The 23,841-nt window shown below is 40.5% G+C and overlaps 1 protein-coding gene across 1 annotated transcript in view; it reads right to left on the reverse strand.

Annotated features, from left to right (window-relative positions):
* The window catches only part of PAX3 (paired box 3), a 96,507-nt gene extending 73,509 nt beyond the window's left edge, over positions 1-22,998 (reverse strand). The window contains exons 1-2 of the mRNA XM_026649877.2: positions 22,896-22,998; positions 21,692-21,826 (exon numbers count right to left, since the gene is read on the reverse strand). Of these exons, the coding sequence (XP_026505662.1) occupies positions 21,692-21,826; positions 22,896-22,965 (205 nt within the window). The 5' untranslated portion in view covers positions 22,966-22,998. The remainder of the gene's footprint in view (positions 1-21,691; positions 21,827-22,895) is intronic.
* Positions 22,999-23,841: the final 843 nt, after the last annotated feature.

Consider the following 23,841-nt stretch of genomic DNA (forward strand, 5'->3'; position numbering starts at 1 on the left):
TTCATAGGACTAATCAGATTGAACAAAAACAACCAGGAGTCCTTGGGGCATCTTAGAGACTAACAAATTTATTTGGGTAACCCACTTAAGCTTATGCCCAAATAAATTTGTTAGACTCTAAGGTGCCCCAAGGACTCCTCATTGTTTTTGCTGATACAGACTAACACAGCTACCACTCTGAAACCTGTCATCATTCAAAACAGATTGAACAGATATCCTGAATTCTCTTGCTTGCCTCAGTATAAGCAACCAATATTTAAGAGAGCAGGTCTTTTATTAACACTTGAATCAATGATGTACAGTAACTAGGGAAAAGTTTTAGAAAAGGAGTTGACAGTAAATATATAAAATGAATATATTAGACCCGATCCTGCATTCTTTATGCATCTCAGCGCCCATTGAAGTCAATGGGAGTTTTAGTTCACAAGGAATGCAGAATTAGGCCTGATATGTTTGTCTGCATCTTGTAGCTTTTATACTATTTCTGTATCTGTGGAACAGGTGCCTATTGCACACAATAAAATGTGTTACATTTCTGGTATAGAATAGTAACAAAATTAAAAATAAACTACAAATGGGAGCAAGATAATAAAAATGATACTTTGCACTCATTTAGCACTTTTCTATGTCAAAATATTTTATAAGATGGGTAAGCATTTTACAGATGGGGAAACTGAGGCACGGGTCGAGTGACTTGTCTGTGGTCATGTAGCAAGTCAGTGCCAGACTCGGGAACAGAATCAAGGTCTCTTCATTCCCAATCCCACAGTGTATCAGGGATGATTAACTTTTACTTTCCATTGTTTACATATACATATTTGTATATTATTAATCATAATGAATTCTAGTCTGCCTTCATGTTTAAATTTTGTTGGCAAAAATCAAGTTTAAAAATTATTTATGGAAACTACTTTTAAGCATCTATAATGCTCTGTGTAAAAAAGAAAACAAAAATCTCTTGTGCTTTTTCCAAGTGTGTGTTTTAATTACAGTTGAGGCAAAACCAAAAAACTTTAATTCAAACCTATCCACCTCCACTCCAGCACAAAGTTTGGTGACTCAAATAAAATGGAAACAAAATCAAAAGCACTTTTGTTTTTTGAGTTTGGTTTTGAAAAAGCAAAGCCCAGTTGACAAGATTTTACAAAACACCACCTCCTTGGTCCATCTCTAACTTTATCCATATTTTGTTCATTCTTTTATCTTAATTTTTAAAAGTAAGATCTTAAAAGGGATTATGAGTCATTTCCAATCGTGCTTTTGGGGGTTTGAAATATGAGTTATTTTCTTCTTCTTTTCAATGCAGACATACAAGAAAATGGTAATCGATATTTATTTCAAATGAAAAGTACTATTATCCATGGAAACGACTCTCAAATTTATGCTTCCACTCAAATGTAATTATGATCTAGCTTCCAATGTTTGATGCAACCATTAAAGTTGTTCTGGGATTTACTGGTGAATATGAATACCCCTTTTCTTTTCTTTTTTTTTTACTAACTTTCCACAATGACTTACTCACTAATTGTTCCAGCAACAAGGTTTTAGTCATCTGGATTGTCTCTATCTGTACAAATTAGGCAGTGCTTGTATATAAAATATTTCTCTATTATAGTTGGGTATTTAAAATCAAGGTGAGCTTTATGAAAGGCCAGAGGTGCAGCCTTTGTTCATGTAAGAAGTTCCACAGAAATCAAAGGGACTACTCATGTGAGGAAGGGCTACAGGAAAAACCTGTCACAGCATTATAAGGTCTTGAAGGCATCAAAATGGAAAACATAATTCAAACATGTTATAAAACAGAATCATAGTACTGCTCCACAGCCAGCTCGTTCATAATTAAAGATTCCTGTTCCACATGTTATACAGAGGTACTACATGAGAACACCCATTGAAGGAAATGGAAATTTTAAGCAGGGCTCCATTGGGGGATCAGGGAAGGGGAGGGGGAATTTTTCTCTCTGTGAAAGAGAACTGAAAACATACAAAGGACATGTAGCACCATGAGCATACATAATAAGAGTGGTGCAGTGTGATCCTTCTCTGGAGGGCAGCCTCAATTGCTACAGACTTATCTGGCCATGGAAGTGATTAACAAGGCTGGAATTTCAACAGCCATGGGCATTTCTCTGCTCCTTAACTTGGCCATTTCCAATGCCAAACCCACCAATTACATTTTTGAAGTACATGTCATGGTGAAGTGCCAAACCATTGTTTCCTCCTACACAAGAAAACATCATCCACAACAGCCTCTCCGCCACCGGGATAGCTAGGAGATATTCCAATTCCCAGTTGATACAACATGTGCAACAGTGAAACCAGCATCCTTGTCTCACATGTGCTTTGTGTTACCATTCTTTTTCCATGTTACTGCAATGCACTACAATTTGATTTGTGGCCGGTTGTCCTGTATATCACAAACATCACATAGCTCAGCCATTGTTCATGTCATGTGCCACCTTGGCAAGCGGATATCCTCCAAAACCCCCTGCGTAACGACTGTCATGCCCCCACCCCCAATGTGCTATTAGTGCTTATTCAGTGCAGTCACCATGGCGAGGTGACACCATTTAAGCACAATACAGAGTTGGGGGCAGTGAAGAGTCATCTTGCTCCAAAGGAGCACCTGATGGTGGGATGCCTCAGAGCACAGCAGGAGTGCCCATCAATTAGACCCCTATATGGGGGTGCAGTTGGTCGCCCTCCTGTGCCAGTCCCAGTCCATGAGACACACAAACCCACTATATAAACCTACACAGCAGAGGAAGTTTGGATCCAAGCTTCCAAATTTTGTAGCTGGCCCCTAACTCCATAATGGATTGAACCAAAACCCATGGGTCAGAACAACCCTGAACTTCGTAGCTCAAGTACACTGATCAGTTCTGTATGCTTTGCATTAGTTACAGTTAAGTCTTAACCACACATGCTTTATTAAATTAAGCATGTTCTACTATGTTAACAAATTATTTCTTAAATTCTAAACTCAGACATCCAAATAAGTAATAGTAATAAGAAGAGCTCTCTCCCGCTCTGAAAGATAACCCGATATGGGTAATATAAGTCAGGTTACAGGGGCATGCATGATACATTTGCAGAAGATTGATTTTCCCATTACATGGATTTGTGCTAAAGGAAGAAACAACTTAGATAAAGAGACAAAGATCCCAAGAAAGGTCCTTGCAGGTTATTTAAATATTCATTTAAAGCTTAGGCCACATTCTGCAATGGAAGTGTAAAAGAGGAAGATGTAAAATAAACACACACACAGGAAAGAAGCCATGGTTAATGGAACAAATAAAGTTGGGGTTCTGCAGTGTCAAATAAACAAAGCAAGACAAATGTAGATCCCTTTACAGTGTCAGGTTGGGCAAAATACTGTAATTGACAGGAACAGTCTGTTATACAATGTGGTTTGTAGATGCCCACTGAGGCACAGTACACAGCAGACATTGCAGACCAAATAAGATACTTACAAAAGCCACATCTCTCACTGTTTCCTGATGTACTTGCAGCACCTGCTGTACCCTGATGGCCTTCCTGAGTATTTAGCGGACTTGAGCTTTATTGTCCTGATAGCCACTGTTGTGCAGAACACTGCACAAGCAACTTCACACCATCACAGCAGCACAGCTCTGCAGTGACTGCTGCCACCCAACTGCACAGTGTCCAATGCAAGGACTACTCTCTCCCCTTTAGGAATGTGCATTAGATGGATGGTGGTGATGATACACTGAGGACATTTTTTTATTCCCAAAGATGATTTTTCCACAGCAATAAGGGAGCAGACTTGTGTGCGTTGCCACGACAGTTGGGGAGGACTTCTGTGATGGAAGCAGATTTTAAAATGTCTGCTTTACTTTGCACCCTCCTGTTAGTCACATCTCAGCCTTCTCGCCGCACCACAGAACAACTCGAGTCTCCCCCAGACACAGCCTCTTCTTGGCCAGCCATATCATTCTCTACTGTTCACTTTTCACACACATACATCCTCTGTACAATTTAAGTTGCATGAGTACTTGTGGCACCTTAGAGACTAACAAATTTATTTGAGCATAAGCTTTCGTGGGCTACAGCCCACTTCATCAGATGCATAGAATGGAACATATAGTAACAATGTTCCATTCTATGCATCTGATGAAGTGGGCTGTAGCCCACAAAAGTTTATGCTCAAATAAATTTTGTTACTCTCTAAGGTGCCACCAGTACTCCTGTTCTTTTTGCAGATACAGACTAACACGGCTGCTACTCTGAAACCTTTAAGTTGCATGACACTTGTTTTTCATGCCCACAGAATGTATCAATGCATGTTAGATGACATTGCTGCTTGTACTCATTTTCTAATCATTCTCATTCGTTTACATAAGTCACCATAAAATGTGCCCTCTTCTGTATTCAACATCCCGGAAACAAAAATCTGTCCACAATGTGCAGAATACTTTGTGGATACTAATTAAAACTCCTATGGCATTTATTCTCCCATTGCACACGTACCTCCCATTACAATGCATGAAGTTTCACATACATGCTGTTAGACATATAGTTCACCATCCATCCCCAGCTGTGTAAAAGCATAGAGGTAATATACTTGTATTGATTATATGGAAACACTTTACAGTCTGTTCTCTCAGCTAAGAGGCAATTTACAGTATATGAATAAGTCCCATTAATGAGTAATTTTGAGGGGCAGGGAAGTAGGAAGATCTGGGATTATCTCCCCTGGGATGGGGAACATGTTTTGATAATACCCTTCCTTAGGAGCAATCTAGTGATGTATTCTCAAGAGGGAAACAGCTTTTCTGAAGTATCTTTATGAGCTAGCAACAAAATACACCACTAGCTGGATAATTTAGTAACCCCTTTCTGGATATATCAGCTCCACCACAAGCAGGGAACCTCTGAATTTGGCACCTTATGCAAAGGCTGCCTGGTACCTCCTCTACCATAGGAGAAAAATGTCAATGTCTGGCATAAACAGCTCTTCCTCAGGGAAAACCTGTCCCCTAAAAGGGAGCGTAGCAACTTTCTGCCATAGGCCTTTGAAGTTCTTCCTTAGCTGACTGATGCTCACCAACACATAACTAGAAGAAAAGACATCCACCCTGGCATTCTTTACAAGTGTATTATTCTCCACACAAAACTTGTCTCATCTAAAATTTTACACACACCTCCTTCTAGGGTGTACTAGTCTAAGCTGTAAAACTTTTTCTTCCTTTTAAAGAGTGAGCAGCTTTTCCACTGGCAATCTACTCTGCTTGATTGTTTGTGTGTTTGATTGTGTAGCCTGATTCCACAGAATCATAGATGTTAGCAATGGAACATTCAGTTCATCACCCTGCAGATGCAAGATTGTTCCCTGTAATACATTTTTGAGTGGTTAGCCTAGATTTAAATGTAAAATACAGCAGATAAGAAGGATAGATACCTACTGGTTTCAGTCAAGACCTGGTGAATATTTGTTCCTATCCCAGAGCATCCAGTACATCCAATAGTTTTCCACAATTTGCAGAATCCACATAGAGTTTCTTGTTAGTGGTGCTGCAGATCAGGACTTAGGTGCAGTACCAGGGCAATAAGCATCCAAAGCCCCTCCTGGCTCTATGCCTGATTCTAATCACTATTCTTCTCGCCTGCTCAGGAATACTTAAATTCACCAGATTTAAAAAAAAAAACAGGGAAGGAATCAACATAAGTATCTTAGGGCCTGATTCAAAGCCTATTAAAGACAATAGGAGTCTTTCCACTCATTTCAACAGGCTTTTGGATCAGGCCCACAAAACCTCCTCCTCTGTCTAAGGCCTGGTCTACACTGGGGGGCGGGGGGGGGTGTCAATTTAAGTTATGCAACTTCAGCTACGTGAATAACATAGCTGAAGTCGACATACTTAGACCTACTCACCGCGGTGTCTTCACCGTGGTGAGTCGACTGCTACCGCTCCCCGTCGACTCCGCCCACGCCTCTCATGGCAGTGGAGTACAGGAGTCAACGGGAGAGCGCTCGGGGGTCGATTTATCGTGTCTAGACTAGACTAGATGCGATAAATCGACCCCCGCTGGATCGATCACTGCCCACCGATCCAGTGGGTAGTATAGACATACCCTGAGAATGTCATTACCGAATGTTTACATCATGGTGTAAAAAAAGGCTCATTAAATAATTCACAGCAATACAGCCATTTAATGTGAACATCTGAAACCCAAGGAGAAGGCAGGCAAGAAGAATCTCTGAGAATCAGAGCCTATGTGTCTGCAGTTGAGCACCCATAAAACTGAGGCATCCAGTGGTGGACACCTTTGAAAATTCTGGTCCCAGTGATTTGCTCAGATCAGTCTCAGCTGAAATTAGGTCTAAGATGGGATTTCCTGATTCCCAGTCCTGTGTTCAAACCCCGAGCCCACACCTTTCTTCCAGTAAGAATATTTATAACAGAAAGTACCGATTTATCTGATAAACATAGTGAACTATGAACTTCCTTTTTGATTTCTCTCTGGAGTCAATCCATTTAACACAGATGCCTTCACAGAAAGACATATTTTAAAAGTTAGGCTAATACTGCAAAATATGCTGTGGAAATATCAATTTACATTTTTAACAAATACCCTTTGACTGTGCTTGTGCCCCTTTTGTGTCCATCGTCTGTGAATATCCGAGCAAACGTACTCACTAGGAGTGTTCAGAAAAAACAGAGACTTTTAAGAAGAATGGTCCAAATCCTCAAAGCTATTTAGGAGTTAGGCTCCTAAGTAGCTTTTAATATCTGGGCCAATATTCACAGAAGGCAAATATCACATTACATTTGTATTGGTGAATACTCACAGCAGAAAGCTGTAATAGTAACGCCTATTGTCTGTGGTAAGCTTTGGATCAAGCCCTATGTACATGCAATACCACTTAATGCAGGTACCTGATAATGGTAGTCAGGCAGACACCAGCACTCTTTGCAGATGTGGGGAGAGGACACATAGGAACAATCCCTTACTCTTATAAAAAAGTGCTATGCAATCTTCAGTCCCATATAAAAGCCACAGCATGTGACATTCCTTGTTATATTTTCCCCATACACGAAGAGCAAAGCAGTCTCATTTTCAGTCTAGATTACTTTAAATTTCAGATAAATAAAAAGAACAACTACGAGAGGGAGAAAACACAGTGAGTCACTCAGTAACATGCTGCACCTGAACTGAACACAAAATGGCAACTGGCTCACAGCTGCTCCTGCAGACCCCTCTCAATTTAAAGATACAGCACACAAAACATAAACCAGACTGGTAACACCTCTTTTCACTCACAGAGCTATATATCAACACATTCTCAATGTATTTATATTCTAGTATACAGGTCAGGATTCGGAATGTGATGATTCCTTCTAAACAATGGGCCCCGGCCAGCTAAAGTTTTCCTTGGCATTGCCAGGAAGCACTGCTACTCAAAGACTAGCTGAAATCTGAAGTCTACCTAGTAAAAAAGAGCTACTTATCCAAATGAGCTCTCCCTCTTCTATGCTGCAGAACTTCTAATTCTGGCTCCCTTCAAATTTCTTGCCAGTGGACAAGAAACAAATGTGAGTTGGTCTAGTTCCAAGTTAGAGTGACTTTCCTTCATGGTCATGGATGGTGTTAGAAACAGGAAGGCTCACTTACCAGTCTATTCCCCAATCAGCCGGGTTGTTTTAAATTTAAGAATCTCCTTGGAGATTTGGAAGTGTCCCACCACTCATCTCTGACCACTACACTGGGAGGACCTTGTTTGGGGGGATTTTTTTTTTTTTATCTTCAGGCAATGTTTGGCCCTTGATGTGCTCTTCTATTATTATCAAATCTTTTCCTGAGGTCAGATTAGGAGAAATGTTTGTGTCATCCATTGGCCTTCACTTCTCCATCTCTTTTATAATAGATATAGCATAAATCCCACCTTCTAACTTTCCTCAAGGAAAGACATATCAGCCAGGAGGAAAAAAAGTACTTTTAACTTCTCCAGCCCATTGATTCCCTGAGCATCCCAGCAATGTTCCCTGTTTTCTTTTCCAAAACTCCAACTGCTTTTCTGTTTGGGAAGTGGGGGTGAGAAATACAGCTGGCAGAGAAAGAGTATACCTCCCTTCAAAATCATGATTAAGCTTCAGCCACTGGGGAGCCCAAGAATCTGGATCAAGTGAGGAGTATTAGCATCAGCTATTAGGGGGATTTTCACAATAAGTAACACAGCTTCCAAGGGCTGGCAGCTGTGAAGACCATTTTGGCTGGATCAGGGCCTGGCTACAGCCTTTTAAAGTGTAGTTCTCTGAAAAGTGACTGTAAAAATGTCATGTTTTTACTAACCAGACCTGCTCCCTGTTTGTATTCAGAGTCAGGCCTACTTACTTTACCAACAGAAGTAAATTTTTGTTACTATTTTTAATGCTTGTTAACATTACAAAACTAACACATCTATGGGAAAGTGAGCTGGATTCTATTCTAGTTCCCTCAAACTCAAACTCAAGAAGTTTTCAGTTCCCATAGCAAAGACAAATTCTAACCTCAGTTACACCTGCTTAGCCCCACTAAAGACATCATGGTTGCTCAGATGTAAATGAAGGCACAATTTGGCTGCAGAATATTTATGCATACATGTACATTTATACATGGAGTGAAGTAATAACCAGACAAACAAAATGGCTGCCATGTGCAGCCATTTTCCATGTCTACCATGGGAAGGGAGTGACTTGGAAGCCAGCTATATTTTCCAATTCAGTAGATAGGGGCAGGCAGGCAAGGCATTGGAGAATGAGTAGGGGCTGAACAAACCCTGAATAACCCAGAACAGCATGTGAAATAGCCAGTCATACAGCCAGCAACCTGCATGCTCATCAGAAGTGGTGGACAAGCAGTTTGCTCTAATGGACTATTTAAAAAGTAGGCCTGCATTCTACAACATACACATCTGAGTCCTATGAATTTGATGGAAAACGAGCATTCCAAATGCAAAATCAAATATCAGGAGCACTTTTTGCCTAATCCTGATCCCAGTGAAGTGGGGTCCCATTGATTTCAAAGGGAGCAAGAGCAGGCCCTATATACTGCACTTGCAAGGGGGTGGACTCAGTGATCTAACATTTCTTTTCCCGTTGTAACATCTACTGTATAATACTATCACCTTGAATCACTAAGGGCTTGTCTACACTGTCAATTTACAGCACTGCAACTTTCTCGCTCTGGGGTGTGAAAAAAACAGCTCCCTGAGCGCAGCAAGTTTCAGCACTGTAAAGTGCCAGTGTAGACAGTGCACCAGCGCTGGTAGCGATGCCCCTCATGGAGGTGGGTTTTTCAGAGCGCTGGAAGAGCTCTCTCCTAGCTCTCTGCCACGACTACACAAGCCACGTTAAAGCACTGCAGCAGCAGCGTTTTAGCGTCGCCAGTGTAGACTAGCCCTAAGTCAATGAACTGAGTGCACTGATTCACAAATGGAGCCGTTTCCTCTGTGTTACGTTATCAGTTTAAAAAATGTATGCAAAGAACACAACCAAAGTACATATACATAGTAACTGTTGCATGCCACACAGAGTGGTTAAAATGTTCCAGGCCTTCCTCCGCATTAAAGGCATGCAAGATTATATGAAAAGCTGAAGGCCTTACTGCAAAATATTGCAATGTAAAGATCATTACTCACCTAAGTAATCCTTGCAAACCCTTACTCCTGTCTTATTCAGTCAAGTAGTTTTCCCTTCACTGGAACTCCTTGCACAAGTAAGGAATATTTAAGTTTGCAGGATTGGGTCCTAAAATGGTTAGTAGCTGTTTGGAAGTATCAGTTCTTACATGCAAACACAGAGGGCCTGATTCTGCTTTTACTTACACCAATGTCACTGCACTGACTTCAGTAGAGTTACTCCTGATTTTGATGGGTTAAGTGAGATCAGTATTGTGCACTGAGGGTTTTGCAATTTTCCCAAGAATTCACACATTTGATCTAGGACAGACTGTTTTTCTTAGTGAAAATGGGGAAATGGCAAGTCAGACATTAATGTTAGCTAAACACTTGACATTTTTCTCTTTTCCTCAAAGTCCTCCCTTTGCTAAAAATATTGAGCTGTGAACCACAAGATACTTTGCTTTTCATGAAACCCATGGAAACATGATTTCCATCTTGGTTGGTCAATAGCATGATTTTTTTTCCCCACTAAGCTCTATTGGTAAGTTTGCAACAACCATCACTGAGCTTTTGCTACCTGATGGATTCTTATGACCGGGTCCTGGCTACATGAGAGACTTCAACTCTTAGAACAGCAGCTCAGATCAAACTAACAGCCTTGAGATTTAAATGGGCAGGAGCTACTGGAAGGACATTTTCAATTAAGTGTTTTCAAACTATGGAATCACTCCCCACATCTAACGGAGCCTGAGTCAGTTGACCTTGCTGCAAGGCCTGCCTACTTTTATCCCAACCTTTCTCTGAGTAAGTGGCTGAGGATATGGAGAGTGATAATTCTGATGGGTTATGGAGGGGTTTAAGTCTGATTTGATTAAATTTAGAATTTTGGTGCCATGTTAACTGGGGTATGTAACAATAGAAAGGTGCATTTTAATAAAGTGAAGTAAAGTAATTAACTATTGAGCTAGGAGAACTGGGGGGGTTACTGGTTTTCTGGGTTATGCATATGGGCCAAATCCTACTTAACTTGTCATATATATGTTCTTACAGGCAAAAGTAAGGTGAAAGGGATTTGATTTATGTTGCATAAATTTTCTGGACACTGAAATATTAGCTGAAGATTGTTTAGTCCTCACGTAATACAAATCACTATGATGATCTATGTGGTAGTATGGCTGATAAAGAAATTTCTACATAGCCGTTTTTGGTTTGGACTTCCAAGATGAGCCACATGATAGAGATATAAATCCTTAAGAAAGATCCATATATGGACTCAGGCATGGTGTAAACATTGGCCATGTTTGACAGAAATTCTACTCCAAGACAGATATCCACTAAAATTTTAAAAAATCATAATGTGGAATACATGTGACTCTTCTCATCATGCAGAGATCCACTGAAAGGTACAGGTTAAAAATTCTGATTTTTAAAGGAACTTTTGTCTATAAATATTTTTTAAGAATCTTAACTATCAAACTGGAGCAAAATATCTTCAAAAGTAGCCAGGTGTTTGTGAAGAGCACATAGATTGTTATTTTATCAAGAGATTTGCAGATCAAGCAAATACAAATATGTATTTAAGAAAGACAGTTGGTAAAATGCTGATTTAAAAAAATCTCTATTTTATAGATTTTATATAGCTGGATGTATATTGCTTTAGTATCTCAGCACCTTCCATGTAAAATCAATAGCAATGTCCCTAGCAGTATCTAATCTATCTATCTTTTTATACCACGCTCACTACCATTGTGTCTAAAGTTAAAGTCCCAGTGTAATCAGTGGGACCAGTGTAATCATGGGACCAAGATCTGGCTCTCAGACTCTGCATTTTAGTTGAAACTCCATATCATAATTGTAAATCAGTAATAGAGCCCTAACTGTATATACTATATATGCTGTATTTGCATATTGAGGATGTGGTGGCATGTATTTTATAATACAAGTTTATGTTCTACAGCTGAGAATTATTTCAAGGGATAAATCCTTTTCACATGTCTTGTTGTATTAGGTTTGCCCCATAGTTTTGAGAAGGGGCAGTACATTCATCCTCACTGATGCAAATGAGAATCACCTACAAAATCATCATAATGAAGCCACATATAAAAAAATAGTCCACTTATTGTTGCATTATTCTTATAGTTAGGGCCCAATCTTGCCATGCGATGAGTTTCCTAAATTCCCATTGCCTTCAATGGAAGTTTTGATCTCACCCAGCACCCACTAGGATGAGCCACGGTGTTTAGTGTAAACAATAACCTTTCTTTTCTTTTCTTTCTTCCTTTAAACTGTCACCAACAGCAAGATTAGGTGAAATGAAACTAAATTAATTAAAACTCAATGAAATATTAAGCATCTTAGTACTCTAAAATTACATTGCATTTTACAATAAAATATATACATTCACATAACCTAAATATTTAATTATAAACATAAAATCCACAAAATTGTAAAAAATATATATATAATGCACATATCCTCAGACCATGTTAAATAAAGAATCCATTCAGTTTCACATCTCCCCAAGACAATTCGATCATTAATCCATGGAGGTTTTAGAAGCAAAGAAGGATTTTCCAAGACAGATAAATTGAAATGATCCTGCTTTGATCTCTGTGGTTAAGAATCAGTTACAATGGAAGATGAACAACAAGGGGCAGAGCTACTGGCCTTTTTATGGGTAACAAAGGTATCAGCAAACAACTACTTAATCAATATTTGGGCAGGGACACTGAAAACTTCCTTTTCAGATTTTAATTCCTAGTTGTAAAACAACTGTAGAGCAACCAGCGAGATAAGACATAAAACTGACTACTTAATTGCCTTTTACTGTCATGTTAGTTATATATGTACATTCTTAATAGTTCTTGAATCTTTATTTACCAGAATAGAGAAATGACCTCTCAGACTGCATCGGAGTCCAACTAACTAAATATTCTCAGCACATGAAACAGTTTAACTGTAATATGCTCACAGTGATTTTTTTTATTTCATTATGCCTCACTTTTTCTCTAGTAACGTGATTTAAACAGAATTAGTTTAACAGCATGGGGCAGCAGTACTTCAGAGCAAATGAAGTAAAATTATGCTCCGCATTGCACTAAACAAAGTCTTGTGGTGAGTTATGTTACTGTACATCACTTTTATTAGCAAGAGATCCCTGCATTTTGGGAACTCTTGGAAGTATACAAAACTTTTATTTATTCATTTTGTTCTCTCTCTCTCCCCATACACGTTTGTTACATAGCATTTCAAGTGACATTTATATGGAGAAATTCACATTGACTACACTGGTCTGATTTATTGTGTTGTGTTTCACTCAATTTCTTCTTAAATTAACCAGAGAGCACTTTGTAGTTCTGCTTCATTTCCCAATACAGTTTTATTAGTTAGCCCTGGGGACTCTCAATAATCTATCAGGATCAACTTTATGTGTTCTCCTCATCCAAGTACATGTTCCCACTCTTATCAATAAATGCATCTTATCAATAAATACAAAACTAAACCTTCCTCCAGTAAATATTAGATAACAAATTCACTTATTTCAATCGATACAACAGAAATTACCATTTAAAATCACTCAAAAATTATCTTCTAAGGTTTTCATCATCTTAGATTATTTTGTAAATTTGAATTTATCTCTGACTAAACTTACAAAATCTTATCCTCCCAACTGATATCACTTTGACTAACGCTGTGCCAGAAATCCTTAGCTTCAGGGAGAACTTTGCCCGAATAATGAGTTCAGGATTAGACTCCCCATTATCATTTAGCCCTCAACAGAACAAAACAAATCAAGGACCCAGTCCTGCAAGCAGTAACCCATGTGAGTAACTTTATGCACATGAGTAGGCCCTTTGAATGAAACTTCTAGTTACTCATATATGACAGCGTTTGCAGGATCGGTGCCCAATCTTGTAAATCTTCACTATGTCCTGAACCTGAGGATTTCACAGGGAGCTAAGAGCGCTCAGCACCTTACAAAGTTGGGTTCAAAAGGAGCCCAATCCTCACTGAGGCAAAACTCCCATTAAAGTCAAGGATTTTGAAAGCAATATCTGCATGATGTTTGCCAACAGAGTAAGAATTTTATGAGCAAAATCCTGGTTACGCTGAATCAGTAGAAGTTAAGCCATGGAGGTCAATGACTCCAGAATGTTACCCTATAAGTCTAGTCAAATATTAATTCGGAAGTAGAGAGTCGTCAAACCAGATAACATCTTTAATAGTTTCCTTGGATGATTTGAAATGTCAGTTTTTGTCATATAAATTGAAATGCATGAATCTGTGATCTAATATTTGCGAAGGGAAGGTTTGGTCTTGTTTTAAATTTATTTACTGAGAAGGGTTGGAATCAGGCCCTTTTAAGTTAAGGAGGTTAATTTTTTAAGGCTGCAAAACAAAATAAAACCATCATTAATCAAATATTAGGCTATGTCTACACTAGAGACCTTGCAGTGGCACAGCTGTACCAATGCAGCTGCACTGCTGTAAGATCTCCCGTGTATGCCGACAGGAGAGAGCTCTCTCGTCGACATCATTTAGCCACCCCCAACGAGCAGCGTTGACAGGAGAGCGTCTCCCACCAACATAGCGCTGTCCACACCGGCGCTTCTGTCGGTGTAATTTATGTCACTCAGAGGGGTGTTTTCTTCACATCCCTGAGCAACATAAGTTATACCAACAAAGTGCTAGTGTAGACATAGTTTCAAAAAAGGGAGGTGTCATTCCTCTGTGTGTATCAGAGGCCCTGTTGCTAAATGGAATCATTTCCCCTCTTGTTTGGGGTATTGATAGCATTATTGTTTATATGCAATGAGTAAAACATCTAGCACTCCTTGAAAATGTTTCTTGCCTTATTCGACCTTCAAGATAGTAATCTCAGGGCCTGATACTGTGAGTTGTGGAGCACCCTCAATTCTCTCTGAAGTCAATGGTAGTTGCAGGTGCTCGACACCACTCTGGAAATGCTCAACAACACCTTATTGGATCATACCCTAGTTTATTTGTAGGTTCAATAATAGGTGCAAACTTATCTGGGTTTTTTTTGTTCTGTGTTTGTACAGCACCTAGCACAATGGGGTCCTGGTCCATGACTGAGCATCCTAGGCACTATCACTATAAAAACAATAAATACTAATATTAATAATAAATCCTTCAGTCCTTACTCACTTTTTAGTCAAACAGATTTCCCTGTTTTCTTGTCTATTTCAACTGTTTGAGTACAGTAACTCCATTCTAATTACACAAGTTTAATTCTTAGAGATCCTACTGATAAAATATTTGAAAGTACTTTTAAGAAATTCTAGATTCAATAAAATAATTGCTCTCAATCACAAAGTTATCTCATTTAATTCCATATCTGATTTTTTTTAACTAGGAACATTTAAAACAAATACACTTATTAGAACTCTGTAAGACAAAATTTGTGGTCTTACTATTGAACTACATATAGCATTTGTATTGCTTACAGTAGGACAAATAAAACATGTCACTTGTTTTAGAGAAAGTATGGTTTGGTGGCAGACATACACAGAACATATATAGTGCTTTTCAGCTGTAGATCACAAAATGTTTTACAAAAGTGAATAAGTGTACTTAGCCCTGTTCTCTAAATAGGAAAACTGCACCAGAAAGAGATGGTACACCCCGGGTCACACAGCCATGAATAGAAACTACTCTGCTTCTTTCCAGTCCCATGCTCTAACCACTGGACCAACATCGTCTCCACAATGAAGAAATGAATGGAGATACACAAATTGATATTTGGTTCCTGTACATCAACCCTCTTCTTTGGGAAATTAATCAGATTAATTAAACAGACTAAAAATATCCTCCTGAAGGTTATCTAGCAACCAAAATTAATCCATCTTGGAGCCCATCTAGCCTATGCTACCCTTTAGATCATGTGTAACCACTTCAAAGCTCATGCATCAAGTCAGTAATTGTAACATTGCATCTAAATATTTAAGCTAGAGGCTGGTAGTCGCGTGTCCCATTTACAGTCAGCATCTGTCCTCTAATTCCATTACAGTACAAAGCAAAAATGTTTCTCAAAACTCACAAACAGGAAAAGCATCATACGGCTATAGAAGCGGCAACAGCTTCGGCTTTCTAGTTACTGAGTGGGGCTTTTGTGTTAAGATCTTTCTTTTCTTTAAACTCCCCCCACAAAAAGAGGGGTGGTGGCAGAAATTGCACTAATGTGAGCCTCAGGCCAAAAAAGAAAAAAGAAAAAAAAAAGGGGGGGGGGAGGAGGGTTTGATCCAAGATGAAAGTAAGAAGAAAATAAAGGAGGCAATTTAGTCTGCTGCAGCCTGAATTGCTCACTCAGAGAAGCCAAGGGTAGAGGGTGGGGATGACTAGGGCTCTTTGGAATAGTGCGCATGACTGGGGAAGAATCCATTGTGACCATGCCTGGGGGCCAATTCCATTGGGTAGGAGAACAGAGGGTCCCATTTAAGCACTAAGCAGACTGTGTCACCCAGTGCAGCAGCAGCAGCCGTATCTCCCAACCAGTGCAACACAGCTCCTGATCCAGCACTAAGAAGGGCTGAGAAAGAACTCTATGCTGCTGCACCCATCATTTGATCTTTAAAAAAACCACCTAACTTTCACTCAGAAAACAACAGCCATCTCATGAAGTAGGGAGCCATCAAATTAGCCAACACAGCATTTCACATATAGATTAAAAGGTACATGCAACTCCCCCTTATAAATCAGTTTTTCCAAAAATATGATGTATAGAGGCATATAAAAGTTTCTCTTCCAAGCTCCTTATTTATGGACTATGCCTTTATAAGAAGTATATAATATGCCTACATTCATATAATATATAATATCTATACCGTCTATATCTACACCAATCTACATTTATATAGCTATATCTATCTCTAAAGATACATTAATATCAATAGTTATATATAATGGGCATAGACAACTGGAAGCTTGGGGGGACTTTAGCCCCCCAAAAATTTAGGGATTGCATTAATAAATAAAAAACACTGGAACAGAAGGTCATTTATCTCACTTTACTTAAAGTAGACAAATTTACAAAACCACTGATTAAAGATGTAGTCAACAACTATTATTTTATTATTTTTAACTCTAGCCCTTCCCCCCAATAAAAAGTTGCCTATACCTTTGTATATTTAGAGAAAGATATAGCTATAGCAATCATAAAATTATAGGACAGGAAGGGCCCTCGAGAGGTCATCTAGTCCAGTCCCCGGCCCGCATGGCAGGACTAAGTATTAATGTAGTGGATGTGTCAAGATCTAAGTATCTATAATCAAAATAGAAATATAGCCAGATATAGATATGATGTATTTCTATATTACAGATTTGTGTTTATATTACAATTATATATGTGGTGTTTATATCTATGTAATAAATTGCCAAGCCATATGATATACTATATTTATCAAGCACTTTTGCGCACTTTATCTGCACTCTTCCCTTCATCCAGCTCTGCCAGGACTACTTCTAACATCACAAATCTCTGAGCAGCTTTAAATAGCTGCCATCAAAACCAAAACCAAAATGTTGGTTTCTTTCTTTCTTTCAAATGAGGAATTTCCCCCCCTAAATCATACAAGACTGAGATGCAAAATAGATCAGAGATGAGCTAAAAGTCTGATACCTTCTAATTGAACAGAGTGCTAGCATTGGAAAGGGGAGATTGCTAGTCTCCAGAGGGACGCATCATTTGTTTGCATCTCTATTATAGGTAATTCTAAAGGTTTCTGGAGTTTATTAGTCAGATTTTTTTCTCTCTGAATCCTGCACTCATGGTATTAAGGTAACCTGGCTCTGAAGGGCCAGGGCTATGAAAAATAGTAATAGCATTGTATAAAACTCTCCAAAACATTCCTAAAAGAGTTCCCCCCACCCTGCAAAGTATGTACCACTACCCATACAGAATATATGATGGTGTGGTGCAATGGTAAGCTTTGATTGGCATTTGTTTGTGACAACCCATAAAAATCACGTGTGGCTTCACCATTTGTGAGCAACAAACCCAGCCCAAACTCATGACAATAAACCCTGTAACCCATACCACCATGTATTCTCTATCTAGATGGCTGTATGAGGCCAAATCCTGCTTTCATAATTCACAGTCCTCAGATTTAATTCAATGGGATACCTGCAAGCATGACCCTGCACCACTGAAGTTACTGGGAGCTTTACCAATTACTTTAATGGGAGCAGAATCAGGCGTTGTGTGAATAAAAAGAGCAGGATCTGATGATGTTTTTAACCTTAAATACAGATTCTGGGTGAAATCATGGCCCTGCTGATGTCAATGAGTTTTGAAGCATAATCTTGATTACAGGCCAGATATGTAAAGGAGCAGTGCATTTTAAATTATATTCTCCAAAAAATTATCTCTATAATACCCTGTCCGCACTAATATTTGTGCTAACAAATCTCTTCTTGATCTCACCTTTCCAGCATCTCTGCCACTTCTATAATAATATTGAGTGGCAGAAGGACACAAGGGAGGATGGGAGGATGACTTATTGTAATGAAGAGTTTCATTTCCATGGGATAACCAACTCTTACCAGGAACTTAAGAGACACATTTCAAAAGCCCTGATCCTGCAAAGAGTGGTGTGGCCTTGACGTCCAGTGAAGCCCTTGTACCCAATCCTGCACCATTTAAATAAATGGGAGTTTTGCCAGCGGCTTCATTGGTAGTAGGCACCGTGGGTCATTCATGTCAGTGGAAGCTAAAGGAGTTCAGAGCAGCACCCTCTCAGCATCAAGCCTCTCTACCCAAATAATCTAAGATAACTTCATTTTAAAAAATATCCATATTAAATATTGACATGAATGACAACAGCACTGGCAATGACGATTTATTTTCCCAAAAGATCCCTCCGTTTCCTTTGAGATCCAGGTTGTTAGTTCTCCCTGACTCTGTGAAATATCACTGAAACTTTGGCTCAGGACAACACTGGGGCTAAAGCCTAAGTTTCAAGCAACAGAGTGTGAAAGAGCACCAAGAGAATTCTGAGCTGGAGTTGAGTTGTGGGGGTTTGATTTTTTAATCAGATAGTGATCTCCGTCCATGTAATAGGTGTTGTTGACTGGATCAGGGATACTAGCTAGACTTCCTGTTTTATCTTTTTTAAATATCAGTGCTCAGCCAGTTAAGATAAACTCTCTGGACATATTTCCCCAGATTTTCAAAATGATGAGTGATTTGGGGCGCTTCTGTTTTTGTGTGTCCAACTTGAGCCATACTGAATATTTTCAAAAGTGCGTGGCACTTTCTGAAAAGTAGGCACCTTTAAAGTGTCTCAAGCTGGGCACTCAGAAACCCAAGCCACCCAAAACAACCAGGTTTTTTTTTTTCAAAATCTTTGACATGGTTTTAGCCATTGCTTGCCCAGTCCTGGCCTGAAGGAATTACTGGGTAAAATTCTGCACCCTCCATTATAATGGAAGTCAGACTACATGATCAGAATGGTCCCTTCTGGCCTTAAAATCTATGAATCCCCTAGCATTTTTCGGTGTGTATGTATGTACACACACACACACACACACACACACACACACACAAGATGAAGCTTCCCTGAAAGCCTAGTAACACTGAGTTAGAGTCCTAGTTTAGGGGTTTTTTGTTTTGTTTTGTTTTTACAATACAGAGGGATACTATAGTTTTAAAGAATGGCAGTTGTCCTTCTTGAATGGCAGTCGGCATCTCTAGATGTCTAGAAAGGCTAGAAACATTTTGTAGGTGAAAATAGCCACTTTTTCCACGGTGGAGAGTCCATAAAACTGCTCGAAGCATTGGCTATTGGGGCTCATTGAATAATTCATCCCTCATTGCAAGCCCATAATGTCTTTTCTCGGCCTTTTGTGGGGCTGTTTTCTCTTCTTTTCTCCTTGAATTATAAAAAGGTTGCCTTCTTTTGTTCACATCAAGCTGCTGCTAGCTGAAGCTTTGTCTGTGCAAAGCTAAAGTGTGAGTTTCAATGGACTCTCCCCTCTTTGTTTTCCAAGTTCATCTCCAAGTGTAGATTGTGTATAGAAGGCCTTCTTTGTAAAAGCTGGAAAAGTTGTACAAATGTTTGACCAGCTCATTTGGTACTTTTGTCTCCTCTTCTTCAGCGCCTATGCATGTGCAGGACAAGCTCTGGAGGAGGAGTGCTAGGACCTTCTAGCAACAAGTCCCACAGCACTGGCAACAGCCTCTCTATCTCCCTACCAAGCCCAGGCCTGGAAAACTAGGCACAACAACAACAACCTGCAGAGAGTTGTATCGTTTTCCTCTTTCTTGCTTAGGTTTTGATTTCATTGCATGTACTTCCCAGCACCTAACACAGGTTTTTCACAGGGCAATAATAAAAACCTAGGCTTGAAATAAATGCAAACCTCAAGCCACTGAACTGGGTTTCTATTTTTCTTCAGCTAAAATTGCTATTTATTTTTAGACTTCTTGTTTGGTTGGGTTTTATTTTGAAGAAGACTCTTTTCTTTCCTCCCAATGTTCTCCTAGTGCCTAACTTCCAATTCCAAGGAATCTGAACTATTTCAAATGATTCACAACAATAGTGGGCTAGAATTGGGAATTTTTCAGCAGTATGCAAAACTGCCCTAGAAGGAAATACTTTGCCTGAGATGGACTTGGAAATTACAGGAACTGTTGGTTTTATTATCGCAGGGTCCGATCCTGCCAGGTTTATTCAAGCAAAAACTTTCACTTGAAGCCAATAAGCCAGAACAAAGATGGCAGGATCGGGCCCCAAATCAAGAGACTCGTTCCTCCTTTAAAAAGTGATTTCAATTTGGATGATGAATGATGAAAGTCACAATAGCGGTTGGGTTGAAGAACTGGCAGGGGCTGGGTTTGACCTGCTGGCCACAAGATTGCACACCCCGAATATACTTTTCCTTTAACACCAAGCCCCCAGAACGAGCCACTTCGATCAGAGAAAACACCCGCCTCCAGTTCCCAGCCAGAGTACCTGGCCAAGCGTGAGACTGCTGAACGCCAGCGCTAACGGGGCTCGCGGGGCCTGAGATGCGATTTTAGTTCCTCACGGGGCACTCTGCACCGTGCAATTAGGTATATCAGTAATAATCTAGAGGGGGCCTGTCTCTGCGATCTCCTTCCAGGGATTGTTTAAAGTTTCCCTTGCTGTTGAAAATCCAAGCAAAGTAACCAACTCTCTCTCCCTGCCTCCGACTCCCTCTTGAATATTAAATACACCAATCCGTTAATTTAAAGCGGCCGTTAGATGAGATTTAAAATTGCGTGGGAATTTCCCTTTGGGCGTTAGAGAAATTGCGCTAATCAGGAATGGGTTTATGTGCGCCTATCTCTTGTGAGCCCTCCAATATGGTCCTTGCAAAGTCCGGGGACAGCGAATTCCATCGGGTCAGTGGAACGCAACTAAGGCCAGGGGCCATGTGCAGCTAGGACATGATGACTCCTATGGGAATCAGGTGGGGGGGAAAGTAATGAAAGGAAAAGCAACTCAGGTGGGGTCGGAGCTTTTCCTCCACAAGGGCATTGCCCGCTTTCATGGGGACCCTCAGCAGGCTCCGAGGGAGCAAAGGATGCCCGGAGAGAAGCGCCCCCGCCCTTTGATCTCGCTGCCATCTGCAGAAAGGTGCCAACAGCTCTCACGCCTAACGTCAGCTTTTACCACCACCACGAGAAGGCCTCATAAAACCCCTAGCTGGGCCCCGACCAGCCACTTCCGACACACTTTCTCCGAAGCCATCAGCCTCTAATGAGAGCGAGAGACCAACCCGGCCGGGACAACAAACAGGGCAGAGATAACCTACAAATCTGACCTCCCGGCGAACAAGGTTCCTAGGGTCAAGAGGGAAACAAAGAGCGCACGTGAACCCCGCTCCATTGGGCTGGGTTTAATAACACCTCAAGCAGGCACCTGCCTCCAGCGCTGCTGGACCAGTCCCCCTCCCCAGCAGCTAACGTGTGTGCGCCTCGCCCCACGTCCTTCCCTTACTGCCAAGGCGCAAAGCCCGATCCAGAAGCTGCAAACAAGATCCCCACTTCGCTCCGCGTCTGGGGGGAGCGATTGGCTTTACCTCGTTCGCTGAGGATCCCATCAATGCTATGCTTGGTCTTCTTGTCACTCTCTTCCGCTTCTTTCCTTTCCAGTTCGGCCTCCTCCTCTTCTCCTTTCCCAAATTTACTTCTCAGAATGCGGCTGATGGAGCTCACTTCAAGGAAAAACGAAGAGCTGTAAAGCAGCGGCGCTTTGCTGGCTTTAAAACAACCTCTCCCTCTCGGGACCTCGGCAGTGACTGTCCCTCTGCTGCACCCTCATCCCTATAGAACAGCTGTCCCAACACCAGCGCACATCCAGAGACGTGCTGGTTTGATCCTTGTCAATTCAGGCCACTACAGTGCATTGGTTTTTTACATCCCCCGGGTTAAATTCAGGGCCTTCACTGCCTGTGAGGTTAGTGTCTATAAATCCTTATATTCCCTACGAGGTTTTTTTAAGGGGCTGAACATATACTGCAAGATATTTTTGTTTTCTCCAAGCCAGTAAAGTCTGCTGACCAGAAAGCATTACAAGGGAAATTACAACAAAATGACCCAGAGAGCAAACTATTTAGGAGGCCTCAAACTGCAGGGTTTCGATTTCCACGCCGGAATACTTGTCTATTGTAACAAAAACAACCCAGAGGAGAAAAGAAAAGCAGCCGTGGTTCATTTATTTGTTTCCAGATTCCAATCTGCAAAACAAACCCATGCTCTGAACTATCTCCTTGGCACAAACCGGGAGAGGTGGGGGGAGGAGTGCAGTTGGTTTTTAATTAAAAACAAACTGCCCCACCCCAGTGCAGAAATCCTCCCCGGGATCCATATGTTTAACTTGTACCCGTGGTTCATGCCGATCGTTTTATGAAGTTAGGAAAGTGACTACCCCGGACTGCCTGTCGCCTCTTGCAAATAGTACAGCGGCAGCTACTAGGTTCTAGCTTTAGATTCCCTTTCACAAATGATGTTCATCACTGAACGAACGCTTTAGCTCATCCTCTGCCTGCAATAGACCCACAGGATATATATACTGCTTGCCCCACCGCCCACCCCAAACACGCGCTTTGCATAATAAGACCCCAGATCTCATACACCTAGGGGGGATAATGTACGTTTATTAAATATTTTATGGCTCTGGAAGACGACTCTGGATAAAGGTGGCCTCTCCAAATGGCCTCAATCAATAGAGTGTGAGTGGCTGTGCTGAGCCTGCTGAACGGAAGTAAGAATAGACCCCAGTACCTGAGGGAACCGTGTTTCGATCGCAGACCCCGTCTTTGAGCAGTTTGTCCCGGATCTCCCAGCTGAACATGCCGGCATTCTCCCTCTTGTATTCCTCGATTTTCTTCTCAACATCCGGCGTTGTCACCTGCTTTAATACAACAAACCAGGCGGACACCAAGTTTGTACAGTTTGGATTTAATGCAGAAGGGTCACAGCGAGACGCGAAGGTTAAATTCTGCCGCGTGAATCCGGAGTAATTCCTTTAACCTGACTGGAGTCGCTCCGGATTTACACCCCGTTATAATTCAGGGCACGATCTGGCCCCTTTGGATCAACGTCCTTCTGCTTTTCAAACTGACTTAGGACTGCGAGATACATACAACGAGCCCGATTCTGCAGTCCCCAGAACGGCAAAACTCCCTAGGAAGTCCATTGGGGTTGCATTAGCATGAGAATTGAAGGATCGGGCCCATAGTAATCAAAACCTAAAGTGATCTAGTAATAACGTTTGTGTATCTGTACAAAGGGTGGTGAGCACAGAAATGTCCACAGAGAAGATGAAAATCGCAGTAAAAGTACTGTCAGTGACAGTGTAACGATCGGGAAAAGAGATTAAACTGTGCTAAAGTATATCTCAAACTACAAGTACAGACCCAACCTCAGAAATTTAGCAACAACAGAAAATAAGTCTAACAACAACAATGTTGATTTTTCTAAATATCATAAACAGACACTGACAAACACTCTGAAATTTTGCTCGGATGTCCTAAAAAACGAAAATAACGTTGAATTAAAAACCCTGGAAATCAGAACTAGAAATAATTTTCCAGATAATATGCCTGTAGAATACATAAAGTAATTTATTCTAAAATTTGGTATAAAAGTTTAATAATCCCTGCTTTAAAGGAGCAGCAGAGGAGAAAGAAAGAAAGAAAGAAAGAAAGAAAGAAAGAAAGAAAGAAAG

This window comes from Terrapene carolina, unplaced genomic scaffold (genome assembly GCF_002925995.2).
Source record: "Terrapene carolina triunguis isolate 2854851 unplaced genomic scaffold, T_m_triunguis-2.0 Scaffold88, whole genome shotgun sequence".
Lineage (NCBI taxonomy): Eukaryota > Metazoa > Chordata > Testudines > Emydidae > Terrapene > Terrapene triunguis.